Source organism: Scaptodrosophila lebanonensis, unplaced genomic scaffold (assembly GCF_003285725.1).
Source record: "Scaptodrosophila lebanonensis strain 11010-0011.00,11010-0021.00 unplaced genomic scaffold, SlebRS2 tig00000043-arrow-pilon, whole genome shotgun sequence".
Taxonomy (NCBI): Eukaryota; Metazoa; Arthropoda; class Insecta; order Diptera; family Drosophilidae; genus Scaptodrosophila; species Scaptodrosophila lebanonensis.
In genome coordinates this window covers 8,358,241-8,374,754 of record NW_022060545.1, presented here as the reverse complement: position 1 = coordinate 8,374,754, position 16,514 = coordinate 8,358,241, and the positions used below count along the sequence as shown (strand labels likewise).

At 35.4% G+C, this 16,514-nt stretch overlaps 1 protein-coding gene across 2 annotated transcripts in view; it reads left to right on the top strand.

Moving 5' to 3' along the window:
- Positions 1-2,410: 2,410 nt before the first annotated feature.
- Positions 2,411-16,514, top strand: part of LOC115622665 — a 70,060-nt gene continuing 55,956 nt past the window's right edge. For both annotated transcript variants that reach the window (XM_030516678.1, XM_030516679.1), the window contains exons 1-2: positions 2,411-2,626; positions 10,822-11,156. In XM_030516678.1, the coding sequence (XP_030372538.1) occupies positions 11,120-11,156 (37 nt within the window). In that variant the 5' untranslated portion in view covers positions 2,411-2,626; positions 10,822-11,119. The remainder of the gene's footprint in view (positions 2,627-10,821; positions 11,157-16,514) is intronic.

Here is a 16,514-nt window from a genome sequence, read left to right as displayed (position 1 = left end):
CGTTTCAGTTACGTTGAATTATATTTATTAGATGAAGCATGTGTTAGTTAGTTCAGATATCAATAAAAGATTCAATTGGCGCAACTGGACGTTTGAGTCTTTTTGTGAAGGAGCTGCATTTTGGGAAAGCTATGGTTTTAGAAAGAAATGCTGGGTGCTCGGTAAATAAAAAAATAACTGTTAAAGAACTAAACAAGATAGAACGCTACAGTCGAGCAAGCCCGACAGTAAAATAGCCTGTACTCTCCACAAAAAGGAAAAAATTAAAAAAAAAAAAATTTTTTTAAAATTAAATTATTAAAAAAAATGAATGAATTAATTAATTAAAATAATTAATTAAATTAAATTAGAATACATGTTTATGTTCAGTTTAAACAGCATACATTTACATCACGTACCTATGCGTGTTTATATGCGTGTTTATATGCGTGTATGTATGCAGCACAAAGTTAAACCAAAGCAGCAACAACAACAACAGCTGCGGGCAGCGCTGCCGACAGAGGCAGCGCATGAGCAGCGATTTTACTTATGGCTATAACTTTCTTCAGAATTGACCTATCATGATGACATTTGGCACACGGACACATTAGTACTAACTGGATGTACCTACCAAAATTGATTTCAAAATTCCGAGAATTACGGAAGTTATAAGAAAAAATACGAATTGCGGGGGAGTGGGGGGGTGTATCAGAAAAAATAAACAAACTCGTTCTGCCTAGGGCTTATAGGAACCTTGATACCAATTTTGGTTATCCTAGCTCTTGTACTTACTGAGATCCTTGCGCTCATACAGACAGACGGACAGACGGACAGACGGTCAGACGGACAGACGGACAGACGGACAGACGGACATGGCTATATCGACTCGTCTTCTCATCCTGATCAAGAATATATATACTTTGTGGGGTCTGCCACGCCTCCTTCTGTGTGTTACATACATGCGCACAAAGCTAGTATAGCCTTTCACCCTTTGGGTACAGGCTATAAAAATAATATTAGTACACAATTCTTCTTCGAATTCTGTTTTGGAGGTTAAAAGAAATCTGAAGGATATTCTTAAAAACTTCGCTTATCCAATGAGAGGTAATGAGAAATACTTTTAAAAAAGCTTTGCAGAAGTCGACTTATTAATCAGGGCTGAACAAACAATACCAAATAGGTATTTGTTTGAAGATATGATTATATCTGAAATCAGTATTCGTAGAATAGATTTCGATTCGATTTAAAATCATGGATTGTTTAAGCAATTAAGTGTTAAAGTATTCGAAAGCTGTTTTTTTTTGCAAGAATATTCATTGTTAAATTTGTTTAAATGGGTTTTCTTGTTTTACATAAAGATGTTGGGCTTTAAAATTGAAGATAAACTAAAAACTTAAATAAGTATGTGTAAATGTTATTGCTTCTAATAATTATGCAAGCGCCTATTTTGAGTCTTTTTGTGAAGGTGCTGCATTTTTGGGATAGCTATGGTTTTAGAAAGAAGAGAAGATCTGCTATAATAACAAAAAATAATATTAAAAGAAAGCTGAACGATATTATTATAAACTCTGCTTTTCTCATTGGGTATGAGAAATAATAAGAACCACTGTTAAAAGCTTTGCTGAAGTCGACTTATTTATCGGACCTGAACACACAATATCGGATATGTATTTTAAAAAATTATAAATTCTTCTGATCGCCTATTCAGTATTCGCAGATTGATTGTTTAAACAAATTAAGTGTTACATTATTCAAAAGCGGCATTTTGGAAGAAAGTCAAGAAAATTTGTTCACAAAAATAGAATTAATATTGATTATATTTTCTTTTGCAAGCATCAATATTTATTCGACATTTATTTAATTTAAATGGATTTCACATAGTTTTGAGCCTATTAGAAACCCCTTCATACTAAAGACTTACATTCAATTTGCAAGTTTTATTTAAAGAAAATGTTCATTTATAAGTACATATGGAATATACATATAACAATCATTGTGAGTTAAGCATTTAAAACGCATTGCAATTGTCATTCTTAAATATTTATAAAAGATGCGTTGGTATTAGTTGCTGCTTGTAAACATAATAATTAATTGAAGAGCGGGCCAAAACGTATTTAAGAGAGTCGCAGTTTGGTGAGTTGCGGCGAATTCGTTGGAGCTGTTCGGCTCCACAGCACGAGTCCACGAGACACGAAGAAGCAAATAGCGAACGACAGAGCACCAACACTTGGGCAGCTAACCAGGCAGCCAGCCGATGTCGACTTCAATACCAAACGTAAGTGTGTGTGTGTGTGTGTGTGTGCTGATAATGAAGGCTGTGCTGTGCGTTGATGCCGTGGCTAACTGACTGACTGGCAAGTGCAAGGCCCGTTAGAACGAAATCAGTTTCAGTTTCAGCGCGACATCGACGGTGAACGCAGGCAGCCGAACGAATAGAGCGGATCAGACGAGCAACAAGAACGATTGCGATTGCGATTTGGATTGCGAATGCGACGCCAATAGTCGCCGACGATTTGTTGCTGGCAATAATGTTGTGAGACGCGTGCATACTAATGTGCGTGAGTGCGGATATGTGCGTGTGCGTGTGTGTGCGTGTGTAACTCAGTACCAAAGTTGAAGTGTGGCAGGAAGGCAAAAGGAAAGCAAAGTAAGCAGTAAGAAGAAATAAAACAAAAGTAAAGCAAAAAATTTCCTGATGATGTGAAGTGGCGCGCGTTGCTAACTCGTAAATTTGCCAACGTGTGAAAATGCAGGAAAAGCCTCGTTGCCGGCAAAGCAGTCAAAATTGAAAGTGTGCCTGCCGCCCGTCGTTATGCTCGTACATTTTGGGTAGTTAAGTAAAATGAGCCAAGCACGCGAATTTTTATGACATCGAACCAGTGTCGAGAGTGTTGTGTGTGTTGGCCGATTTATATTCTTCCTACATTATACACACAGTTTTGTTTGACGGCAATAAAAACCCGAGTCGTCGTATGTCGACAATGACGCGTGCTAAGTGCGTGTTTGCAAACTTGTCAGCTGGCCCCAAAAACCAATTACAACTACAACAAAAGCAACTTTTTACACAAACGCCCATGCCCACGCCCACTCGAAACGCGCCTCGGCACAAATATTAGCGTTTTGAGGCTCGCGAGCTCTGCTCCTCTGTTCTGTGCTGTTCTGCTCTGCTGCTCATTAGCAGCCAGCAAATTAAGTTGTTTATTTATAGGCCCCAAAACGCTTCTGATATACGCGTTCCAATATTTGTGTCACCCTTCCCTTTCCCACCCACACTTGCCGATCCATCCAACTAAAAATATAAACATATTGAAAATAACTAAAAATGACACAAAGCGAGCGTCTTTATTAAACAAAAATAAATTAACAAATTAAAACAAGAGTTTTGGAACGCACACCTAAGGAAGAACAATTAACAAGACTGAATGAGACACGCAAATACCCTTGATTGCCAAAAAAAAAAAAATTAAATTAAACATTTAAAAACATATTGCTTAACTAATAATTGTTTCAATTAAATCATGGTCGATAGATATTTATAATGTCATCTATCATTCCTGAATATCTTAATTTTTCAGAGATGGAAAATAAAGTTATTTAAAGTTATTCGTTATTTTATAATTTTTATTGAATTTAGGTATAAGATGTATATAGATAAGATACTATAGACCATTAAAGTTGAGAGAATCAAGCATATATAAGCAACGAACAACAGTTAACAGAAGACAAAATGAACTGTAAAAGTCTAGAATATAAAAGACCCCAAATATGTAAGTCCTCTTTTATGAGTTTTGGGAACATTCAACGCTGGTTTTCATATGTCTTGGTAAAAGTTCGAAAATCAGCAGTGGGATTCAAATGTTCTTGAAATATATATAGTATAACCTAAATATTTTCAGAGTTATTATTATTATTTTTTTTGAATTATTAGAAACTCTGAATAGATATAAATATAATTTTCTGTTCTTGCTTCTGTACGTGTGTCTTATGCATGGTCTTTATTTAAATATACCCTTTAATTATAGAGTATATTAAGTCGTCTGCTTTGATCTCTGGGCACGCACTCAACGCGCAGTATTGAAAAATAAATGGAATATGGCGTCGGAACAATTTGTGCACAAATCTCGTTCGTCTGCCGCCACAGTTTGTAATTTAATATTTGTTCGGTGAGCAGCGACGCCTTGAAAACAAGTGACAAAAATTAATAGAAAACACATAAAATATTAAAATATACAATTTACGATGTTGTCTGGCTCTGGGTCTGGTTCTGGTTCTGGTTCTGCAACATTTTCTTAAGCTCATTTCTTTTGCTGGCGGCACACACGGCGTATGCGTGTTGCGTAAATCAGCAAGATAAACATGAAAGTGTTGCTGCTGTTTTTGTTAACACATATGTATACATACATACGTACATACAAGTATATCTGATATTGTTTTTGTTTCTGTTACACATCTCTCCTTCGCGAAGAGCTGCACCACAAATCCACATGCCAGTGCAATGCTCACGGCTTAGTGCCATACTTCTATTTGCAATTGTTGTTGTTGTTGTTGTTTGTTGCCCTTGTTGCGATGTTACTGCTGCTGCTGTTGTTGTTATTGTTATTGTTGTTGTTGTTGCTTGTGTGGGACATGTACTTGTCTGCTAGCATAACAAAGTTTGCTGTTTATTGTGCAGCGTCAGAAAGTTTTTTATACATTTCATTTATTTTTATTTATTTTCACATTTATTCTGTTTTTGTTTTTTGTAAAATATCTGAGGAAAATGCGCGTTTGCCTTTCTATCTTCCAGTCTCTCTCAATGTTTGAGTTTAAGTTGACTCATTCAGACACTCAGTCAGTCCGTAAGTCAGTCAGTGTGTCAGTGAAAGTTTCTGAAAGACACAAGCTGAAGCTCAAGCCTTTTATTGTTATATCTGTCTCCGCACTTGCCTGTTAGCTACTTAGTTGTGGTGCGAGAAACTGGCAATGGCCCTGAAGTCTATCCTTCAACACTATAATGTTATTTGTAGGAGGAACGTGTTGAAATGGACGTTTACGAAAAGAGTTGAAAGCAACTGACGCAGTATATATTTATGAAGCTGCAGATATTTATTTAATTTCTGAACAGTTCAAATAACTTGTGAGAAACTAATTACAAGACTACAGAGATCTGTCAAGAACGCAATTTCCACATTCCACATCTTTTCTATTTTGATTTTATTTACTTCTTTGAATATTAAAATATGTTATTTTGAGCGTTCCTTCTTTTATGCCAGACTTAAAATAATAATTCAAAAGCAATTAAATGGAAATTTAAGCACATAAGTGCATTACAAATTAATTTCGTAACTGAAGCTAATTTGAGGTAAATCTTTTTCCTTTTTATTTTTATTCTAGACAGATTAAAATGGGAAAAGACGTAGAAAAATGTAAATTTTGTATTTTTGCTTTTAAAGCGGCAACATTTTTGTAATGTTTCCATTTAGTTGCAGCTTTTACTTACAATGCTTAAATCCTGCAACATGAATATCCGTGGTAGCAATTAAATCAATTTCTGAAATTATATAATTCTTTCTGCTTAAGTCTGTGCAAATAGAATTAAGTGCTTAAGAAAGTTTGTGCTAATTGTTCTCAGAAACCGGAATTTGTCAAACTCATTATACTTTAGCTCTCATCCTAACTTCATTTATTTATAAATTTCACCCACCTCCAAAAATCAATATTCATTGAGTTTTTCCACGTCGCCCTTGTTTGGTCATAACCATACACACTTGTTTATTTATATATCCCTTATTATGTTGTAAGACAGAGCACAATAATTAGGCAGACTTTTAGGCCTAATGATGAAACCAGTCAACGCTTTTGTTGTATATTTCTCGGAACTTATGAAGAGGGTTGTTAAGAATTAAATACAAGAAACGCACGAGTGCCATAACAATTGTAGCGCAGTCGTGTTTATATAAACATAATTATACTAAATAAAATGAAAGTAGAATATCATGAAAATACTTATAAAATTAGAATAATAGCGTTGGAGCTGCACTAATAAATGCTGTTTCATATTTATTAATTTCATTTTATTAAAGCTAGGTACTTCAAAATAATAATGGATGGCCATTGTTCATTATAATTATAATAAATGCGAGTATGTGCTTACCAATTAAGCAACGATAATACAGTTTTGAAAGTTTGGTCAGTCGGAACATATTGGTTGTTCAATTAAAGGCCTTTAATTCAATGTCTCTTTAGCCGAACAATTTCAATTGAGTTTTATTTTATTGGCGAACATAATGATTAGCCTAAATGCAATAAGAAATCGTGTCCGAATTGAAGTCAATGTGGCTAAACAACTAAACTAAACAATGCTCTAACTGCCCCACAGTCGAGGGGGTCTGTGGGTCTGCTATCAATGAAATATTCATGGACACTGCGTCGTAATGTGGCCCGGCATTTTGTCTAATCACAGATATTATAATGGAGGGGAAGCCAACTGCAGGGAGCTGCTCACAATGACAATTCAGGCAGGCAACAAAGTGCAGACGTTTACAATTACAAACACACACACATACACACACACACACACACACATACACACACACACACATGTACACTCTTACAGAAGCAAAAGCAGTTACACTTGAGCTTTCTGAGCTGCCTTAGGCAACAATTACGACACCCAACACGCCGCACTCACACACACACACACACACACACACACACACACATACATACATGGAACAACACATTCTATCCAACACACTGCCAGACAATTGAATAGGTTCAGTACGGAATTTTGATATCTTTAAAGCCAACTAATAGCATAGCTCACATACAGAGAAAGCAAATTTTTGTTGGAAGTAAATCGACACTATTGTTGATAAATTGTTTTGTGAAAAAGACGAAAAATTTAGCATCGGTTTTTTATTATTTAATTAGCAGAAAAACTCAAAGTATATTAATAAATAATAGAATGGAAGGAATTATTACCAGAGGTTTAAGAGTAAACAATAACAGGTTATATGTTGGACAAGTACATTAAATCTATCCAACAAGAAATATAATTATTATTATTATTAAATGATATTATCGACAGTAAAAAAATGTTATGTATTGGCAAATTAATTAATATGGAATTTATAAGCATATTTCTGTATAATGGGAAAGAATTGAAAGAAACAGTCTGCCGACTATGATGAAGAGTACGACATAGGGAATATGAAAGGGATTTTATAAATATCAATCGTATTGAGTATTTCAATAAAGGTTTTGAAATAGATAGAAGACATAAATATTTACATTCACACATATGCTGTAATTTGATAATTTATTTATTTTTATAATTTTTGTGATTATGCCAAGAAAAGAACACAGTTAAAGAAATTATAACTACTTTTGGAGCAAAACGCTTCTTATTTGCAATTAACATTTAAATTACAATTCTTACGCAAAGTGTATCCTTAACTTAAGCCCAAAAGTTTTGATGGTAATTATCAAACAACATATTATTAAGTCAATCAACTTTATTTAAATATTTAAATACAGTGATTCGTTGCCTTGAATACAGCTGTATTATAGATTTTTGAAAACTACGTTTAATAAGTAGATCCACCTAATTGAAATAATGGTTGGCTAAGTATGTAAAACAATTTAATATTTATAGCTTTTTTTATATATTATATATATTATATTATATTTTTTGCATTACGTCATGTCGTAAGCTTATGTACAATGGAAACTTTTTTGTATTCTTTATAATCCTTAAAATTCTTTATTAAGTAAATTTTTTTGATTTGGAAGCCTTTTATATGTTTACAAGAAAAAAACTAAGTATGTATTTGCTGTCATTGTTTGCAACTCTATGTTTGCAGTTATTTATAAACAATTTAAGAGTCGTATTATCTTGAAGTCCTCAATACACAAAAATGCTTGTAAATCAAAGTCAGCTGGCCTTATTCACTTAACCAGAGGTGTATTTATCCGCACAAACAATATGTATATAATAGAAAGAAGTTGAGTGCGTTAACACTTTGCGCTTAGCTTCACACACACACACACACGGACTGAGTGAAGGGAACAGACAAACGCTGACGTTGCCAACAGCAAGCTAAAATCCAAAGCTGGCCAATACTTGTCTGTTGTTGTTGTTTTTGCTCGAGCTCCTGCTGTTCTCTGCTGCTCCGACAGTCTTTAATTCATTTACGGAAGCAACAGTGACAAGTGGCCCCTATAGAGGGGCCCGTGTAGATTCTGCCGTTGATTGAAGCTGCAATCCTGGGCAGCAGCTTCTGGCTCGAAGCTCCTGCCTGGCAGCCTGGCAGCCTGTCAGTCATTGTACCTTTGAGTTTAAGCCTTCTGCTTCTACCTCAGCACAGCAGTTTGTCTATCCCGGTTACAATGTCGCTTCTAGTTGTAATTAGTTGCGGCACAATTAACGCTCTAAATTTGCAATTAATTAACTTTTAATGAATTTCCCATGTTCGCTAATAAAGCGCGCGTGAAAAGCGCAAAGTGCGCGAAAGGCGGAAACTATGCCCACGGCCTCGTCCGCGACCACGACCGCTCCCAAAAGATGTTGCTGGTAAATTTTTGAAGTGGCCATTGTCAACGGCACTTTCTATAATTTTGCTTCGCTTGCGTGATGGAAAATTTACAACGCTAACAACTTGCAAACAAATTATAGGCTGCGGCTCTGAACTTTGCCCGAACAACTTTTCGGCATGTTAAATTGATTGATGTCGACTGCCATAAAGTGAAGTTGGCAGTACAGAAAAAGTGGCAGCCGAAGCGAAAAGCCCAAAAATACATGTGCACTCACACACACACACAGAGACAATGAGGGACATGCTTACGAGTGTGTGTGTGTTGGAATGTGAATGTGTCGTGTGTAACGTGTGGCTTTTCGAGGGGGCGTGACACGTGCAGCTGTCGCTGCCTGAGTTTTGGTTGCGTCGCACACACACACACACAAACACACTTACCCACACCTTCGCAGCCGTTGACACGCACATGATTGAGGTTGCCAGCGATTTAGTGATGGACAGCGGTGCAAGAACATTCTTCTTCAAATATTGGATATAATTTGAGGAACTATTTTATTAGCTAACGAGTCGAGAGAACTGATCTCCTTCATAAGAGCAGGTGAAGCTAATCTTAACCCTGTAAGAAGCACATTAATTAGGGGCACACAAGATCTTCTTTTTCCTTTCTCATCTGTGAACCTACCGCAGTACTAAGACTGCTTTCTCAGATTGATTTTTGGTTGCATTTTTTGGTATTTGTCGTTATTTGGAATTGGCTTCTAATATTGTGTAAGGCAAAGAAAACTTAAACACAAAAGAATGCACCTATGTATATGAATTGGTAAATAGTAGATAGATTGAATAGAATAGATTGAATTTGGTAAATAGACGATGAATTATAGACGTGGATGAACCATCGTCTTGAATGTTTCGAAGAACTTAAAAAAAAAATTAATATTTGGACAAAAATCGGATGTTCTATTTAGTTAAATATAAATAAGTTTATAATTCGTTTTTATATAATTATATATATATAATAATAATGTTAGGTTGATAATTTTAAAAAATTTGATTGTATGAGGGAGTTTTAAAACCTCTTAATTAAGAATACTTTTGGTGTTCAATTAAAAGCTTTTAAATCCAGCCGAACAACTTCAATTGAATATATATCGAATATATGAGGGAGTTTTAAAACCTCTTAATTTATAATTTTATATATTGAAGGGATAGAGTACCATTTAATAAAAAAAATATAGTAATTTCTGAAAATTATCGAATTCAGAAAGATTTATATAAAATTATATGATATATGTTATAACATTATAACTATTTACAAATTCTTCATCAAGATTATTTCAATTAAGACGGTACAAAAAGTGGGGATTTTAGATATTTTTACAATCAACTACCTTTTCAATTGGTAATTAAGTTTAAATTCGTTAGTTATATATGAAATTCAATATATATTTTTTAAAATCTGTATTCTTTATTTAAGATTTCTTATTAGGATTATCTGCGTTTCAAAATAATTGAGGTTCGATAGTTTTAAACTTGTTTGTTTCTGTTAGTTGAGTTATTTTCACGGTAGCATCTCTGACCCCTTAATTTCTCCCTACTTTTTTTTTTGGTTTAAACTTCTTAAACGAGAATATTCAAGGCAACATTTATTAATATTGTTAAATGAATGGTGTGATTTACATGTATTTAAACATTGAAAGGGCAAACTTTTGTATCAGATGTACAATATTTATAACATTTTCGATGATACTCCTCCACATTCCCTCAACTGTTTATCCAATGCGTGTTGTCAAGGCTATTTTAATTGCGAGTGTAAAAATAAACTTGACAAAAATAGCGGGCATATGTAAAACAAAGCTCAAGTTTTAATCAAATGAAGGTCGAGGCATACAAAATAACTCAACACGAATAAAAAACGTCAGCAAAAATCAATTTTGCAGGCCTTCTATACAAAAAACCAAAAAGACGGAGGTGGAAACGAATGACAGTAACAATTCCTACCAAATGGCAGAAGTGAAAGGCAAAAAACAATGGCAATGGCAGCAAAAAACAGCAACAACAGCAGCAAAAATGAGCAGGGCAAACAGCAGCAGAGCAGAGGCAACACAAAAAGCTTAACAAACGGGGGAGAAAAAGAGAAAACGGGCGAGCGTTAAAGGATTAAATTGTCTGCAGTTGGAATTAAGTGTTTTAAATGTCATTGCGAAAAATGTTTAATTCATGGGCAGCAGTGTTCGTGTGGCAACAACAACAACAACAGATGAGCAACAGCAGCAGCGACAACAACAATAATGGCCATACAAAATAATACAAATAAAATCTCTTACAGTTTGCGGCAGTGTTAAACGAGCGAGCAGCCAATGAATGAACTTCACAGGCAACACTAACAAAGTGCAAATCAATACCAAAACAAACGCGAAAGAAAACAAAACACGAACAAACATAATAAAAAGTAAAAGCAAATGTGCGGAAGCGCAATTGATGAACAAAAAGTGAAAGCGAAAACACATTGAAAACAAACAAACAAACAAACGAAAAGGACAAAGCAAAGAACACTTAACGGTCAATTGGTGCGTGCCACAAAGGACGCTGGCAAGGAGCAGCACTAAGTCGGCACAAACGTCAAAATGTTGACCCTTTTGACGCTTCTGTGCTGCCTGACAAGTAAGTTCAAAGAGCGCTCTAAAGTATGCTATAGTTTCTGTTTAAGTGCGCATCATATTTTTATCATCGATCCTTACATGCGACATCAGCCAGCCTGTAGCTACCCCCCAGGCTAGCAAACTGTTTCTTTTGGAACCAGTTCCTATGCGAATCGTATATGTTTGAATGAAATAGTTTAAAGTTAAATGTGAATTTTGGTGAGTAAAGAAATATTTTCACATACAAAGCAAATGGACGAAGATGATAAATACAAACAAATATCGTAAGGAATATTTATATGGTTCAATTTTAAGATATTCCTATACTTTTATATATATCAAAAATTATTAAAATACGTATTGATAAAATAATACTAACTAAACATAAAACGATATGAACATTCAGTTCTCTTTATTTGCGTTAGAATTGCGAATTAAACGAATTTTCTTGAATGACATAAGCTAACAAATATTTTAACACAAAACTTGTTCTTTCACTTCACAAATAACAGGCATTTGCCAATTATAATTACCAATTGTGCGCAACATAACCTCAATTCCAAAGAAGCCGTATGTTGTAGAAAGCGGACAAATATTTATTGTATAGAACTTCAATGTTCAAGTTACATTCGAAGTCAATTCGAGAAATTTCCATTTAAATGATTTGCCAATCCGATCATTGACTCTCAGATAAATAACAATTTTTTAACGAGCCATTGTGTGGTAATGCAGCAAGTCAGCAGCTTGTATGCTTGTAGATGTTGAGCACTAAAGTAGTTTCAATGCTAGTTGTGGAACCTGTGGGAATAGCGCAGCAGCAGCAATAATACTAAGAAGAAGAGGAGGGCGAAGAGAAATTGCAGTCGCAGGAACGAACCCCAGCGACCCCAAACGATTGCAGGCGACACTGCAACTTATTGTTTATGTTGTGGCTTCGCTTTTTTGCTTTGGTGCGCCACAGCATGCAAGCGAAGAATCCTTTTAAAAACATTTGTGGCAAATCCTGATTTATGTCTCCCTCTGTGTACTCGTATACGTGTATATGTATGCGTGTCCTTGCTGGCACGGCGGCTATATGCTGGCTTTAGTGTCGCCAACATGGCCAATGTCAACCGCAGCAACATGCAGCAGCAAACAAATGCGGTCGCCTGTATCATATAACAATGCACTGCGTCGTTTGGGGCTTGCTGGCTTGCTCGCTTGCTGGCTTGCTGGCTTGCTGGGACAGCGATGGGTGTAGGCACATTGATTGAGAGGGTGCGGGGAGGGGCAGGCGGAGTGCCAGCGGAGGGTGACCCTCCAGCAGTGAAAGCAATGCATCGTGAGTGTGCGCTTAAGCAACTGTAAAATTTAAGATTCAAGTGTAAATAACACAAATCGCCGCACACTCACCATAATTGTGCGAGCTTGAAGAATGTTGTGCGATGGCTGCAAGCGGATTTAATGGATTGGAAGGCAAGTGCAAGTCCACAATTAAAATGCTCGCAGCCTAAAATGTGGGTCTGTTATGCTCAGAAAAAAAGAACTATGAACTACAAACATAAAAACGCATTCTATATATATTCTATAAATATGTATATTGAAGTTCGATATATTTCCTTATTATGTGATTTGAAGAACGTACTTCAGAATACAAGAATACAAATATTTAATGCATAAAAAATAGAAATTATAAATCTATTGATATGAACCATACGAGCCATTAACATTAACATTAACACATTTGAATAAATAAATAATATGCGTGTGACAATAATAAAGGCATTAAATTGAAGAAATAAAATAGAAGATTGGTATTCAAAAATAAAATAAAATAAAATAAATGATTAATATTATTTAAAAAAGAGTTTATAAATTCACATAATTAAATGCAATTTTTATACCCTGTACCCGTAGGGTAAAAAGGGTTTGTGCAAAGTATGTAACATGCAGAAGGAAGCATCTCCGATCCCATAAAGTATATATATTCTGAATCAGCATGACGAGAGAAATCGATCCAGACATGTCCGTCCGTCCATCTGTCCGTCCGTCTGTCCGTCTGGATGAACGCAAGGATCTCAGAAACTATAAAAGCTAGAATAACCAAAGTTGGCATCCAGATTCTCCTAGATCCGAGAAAGGACGAGTTTATTTTATTTTTTGGAGTTTTTCCCCGCTTCCCCCGCTACAGAATTTCATCAATCACGTCCACATTTCAAATGCTGCCTTAACTTTGCACACATAATTTATATATAATTATCTACTGTTGTTTACAATTTTATTCAATTCGGTCAATTCAATCAATAAGAAAAGTTATTAGCGAAACAAATTCTCGCCAGTACAACCCTCCAAACTGCAGCAACAAGTTCGCTCTTCTTTTTACTCTTTTTGGGCGCATTTAACTCAGTGGTGGAAGTTTACCTGGGTACAGGGTATTACACTGTCGGGCTTGCTCCACTGTAGCGTTCTCTCTTGTCACAAATCAATTAGTGAAAAATTGCGATACTTTTCCAAATCACACACAAAGAATTCATTTTCAATAGCTCACAGAATTTCCAATTGTTCGGTCTGCGAAACGGTACGACAAAGTCCGACAATCAGAACAAGCATTGAAAGCAATTTAAATTCATGTTCGAATATAATTGCTCACAATTTATTGTTTTTTAATAATGCTCACAAATGAGATACATGTATTTCCGCAGCCACAATACAATTAAAAGGGAAATACTATATGTAATTAAATGTGTAACAAGGTATTACACATACTTCAGGTTTCAAATTAATTGCTCTCAAGTTTTCATATCAAAGCTCGATCAAGCTGAAGCTGAAAAAACAACCACAGCCACCTCAACAGCAACAACAAGAAGCCAGACCAAGCACTCCAGCAATCATACCTATACCTGTACCATGTGCCATATATACATACTACAAGTATATACAGAGTTAACAATTCCAAGTACTTTTAATTGCTGCCGTCTACAGGTTAAGGCATCATGTTAATGTTATTTATGCCATGCTCCGGGCTGTCTGCTAAGCGGCGAGCCGAAACCACCAACAGATCCACCAGCAGCAGCCGCTCCACCGCGGCCGACACTCAGACTTACGCGTCGACGCGACGGCAGCAGCTTCCAAAAAGCACTTAAATTAAAAAAATGGCGGGCGCATGCTTCACACCCAAAGACCCAAAGACCAAAAACCTCAGACATACACCTTCAGCTTGGCACTGACACTCCCTCCCCACCACACCCCTCCTCGCTTCACATTGTTAACTTGGCGTCTACGTCGCTTACTTTGCGTTTTGCATGTCCTTTTCATTGTTTCTCTTACTTTGCATGTGTTTTTATTGCATTAATTTTTATGGTCGCGACTATTGCTGTTCTTGTTGTTGTTGTTGTTGCTGCTTTTATTGTTGTTGACGCTGCCATTGTTATTGTTGCTGTTGTTGTTGTTGTGCTTTGCTTTGCTTTGCATGTGCCCCAAAGTAATAAAGTGAATTGGTTTTGCTCTCAAATAATTTCCATTTTAAATCCAGTCAGCAAATCCGGTCGCAGTTCGTATCCTTGTCGTTTGTTTTGTATGGCTTTTCCTTTGCCTTTCTTCCGCATTTTTTTGTCCTTGTTCTCTCTTCTGATGGCAACAGCACTGTTTTGTAACACAACAGCTTTGGTAGGCAGGCATGCAGGCAGGAAGTGGCTTCATTTTCAACATCAAATTGTTTATAAAGTTTTGAGATTTGTTGTCGTTGCCACTTTCCATTTTAGGGGCAAAACCATTTGCAATTGTTTCTTGTGCCTAGCACTCGTACGCGTTACTTATGCGGCTTAACGACTGCTCCTTGCGTGTCTGTCTCCTTCTATACTATATGTCTGCCATTATATAAGCATACATACATACATCCACATACATACATACATGTTAGTCAAGACAAATATTTGTAGCCTACTTAAATCACAGCCAAAACATGCCGCTCAACATTTAATTGGAATTTAGTGTAAACGCATTGACAGACGGTCGATTATGCCACACAAATAAAAAGTAAAGTAGCAGTTCTCTACAACGTTTTTGTAACAATTTTTGTTTGAAATAACTGAATGAAAACAATTCAAAAAAATGTTGAACTATATTTCAATATATTTATGTTAGGATATTGTGTTTGAAAATCGATTGAAGTCGTTGTAAATATATGGAAATAAATTAAAGAGGTTAAATATTATTGTTGTATAGTATTGTCAAAATTTCAAAATACAAAAAAAAAATTGAAAAAGTTTTAAGAATGAAAACTGAGTTTTTGGAAATTGATGGTCATTGATAGAAGCGTAAAATAAATAATCATTTATTAATTGAATTTATAATTTATATGTGATAGATAAACAGTAATTGCAAACATAATTTCAAAAATACGTCCTACCAGATATAAAATATACCTTTTTACAAATACAAACAAAATAATCCTCAAAATTTGTGTTACAAAAAAAAAAAAAAACTACCCAAGAAGATTCTTTATCTTTTCAATAAATTTGATATTAAAAGGAATATATTAGGAAATTATAAATTAAGGTTACATAAAATGATATTCATTAAATTTTAAAAATAATTTAATTTCAAATGAATTATTTTTATAGCCTGTACCCAAAGGGTGAAAGGCTATACTAGTTTTGTGCGCATGTATGTAACACACAGAAGGAGGCGTGGCAGACCCCACAAAGTATATATATTCTTGATCAGGATGAGAAGCCGAGTCGATATAGCCTTGTCCGTCCGTCCGTCTGTCCGTCTGTCCGTCTGTCTGTCCGTCTGTCCGTATGAACGCAAGGATCTCAGAAAGTATAAGAGCTAGAATAACCAAACTTGGTTTCCATATTCTCCTAAGACCGAGAAAGTACGAGTTTGAGTTTTTTTTCGATGCACCCCCCCACTCCCCCGCAATTCGTGTTTTTTCTTATAACTTCCGTAATTCTCGGAATTTTGAAATCAATTTTGGTAGGTACATCCAGTTAGTACTAATGTGTCCGTGTGCCAAATTTCATCATGATAGGTCAATTCTGAAGAAAGTTATAGCCATAAGTAAAATCGCTGCTCATGCGCTGCCTCTGTCGGCAGCGCTGCCCGCAGCTGTTGTTGTTGTTGCTGCTTTGGTTCAACTTTGTGCTGCATACATACACGCATATAAACACGCATAGGTACGTGATGTAAATGTATGCTGTTAAAACTAAACATAAACATATATTCTAATTTATTTTAATTAATTAATTCATTAATTGTTTTTAATAATTTAATTTTTTTTTAAATTTTTTTTTTTAATTTTTCTTTTTTTGTGGAGAGTACAGGCTATTTTACTGTCGGGCTTGCTCGACTGTAGCGTTCTATCTTGTTTAACTTAGTTGGGCTCTAGAATTTTCAA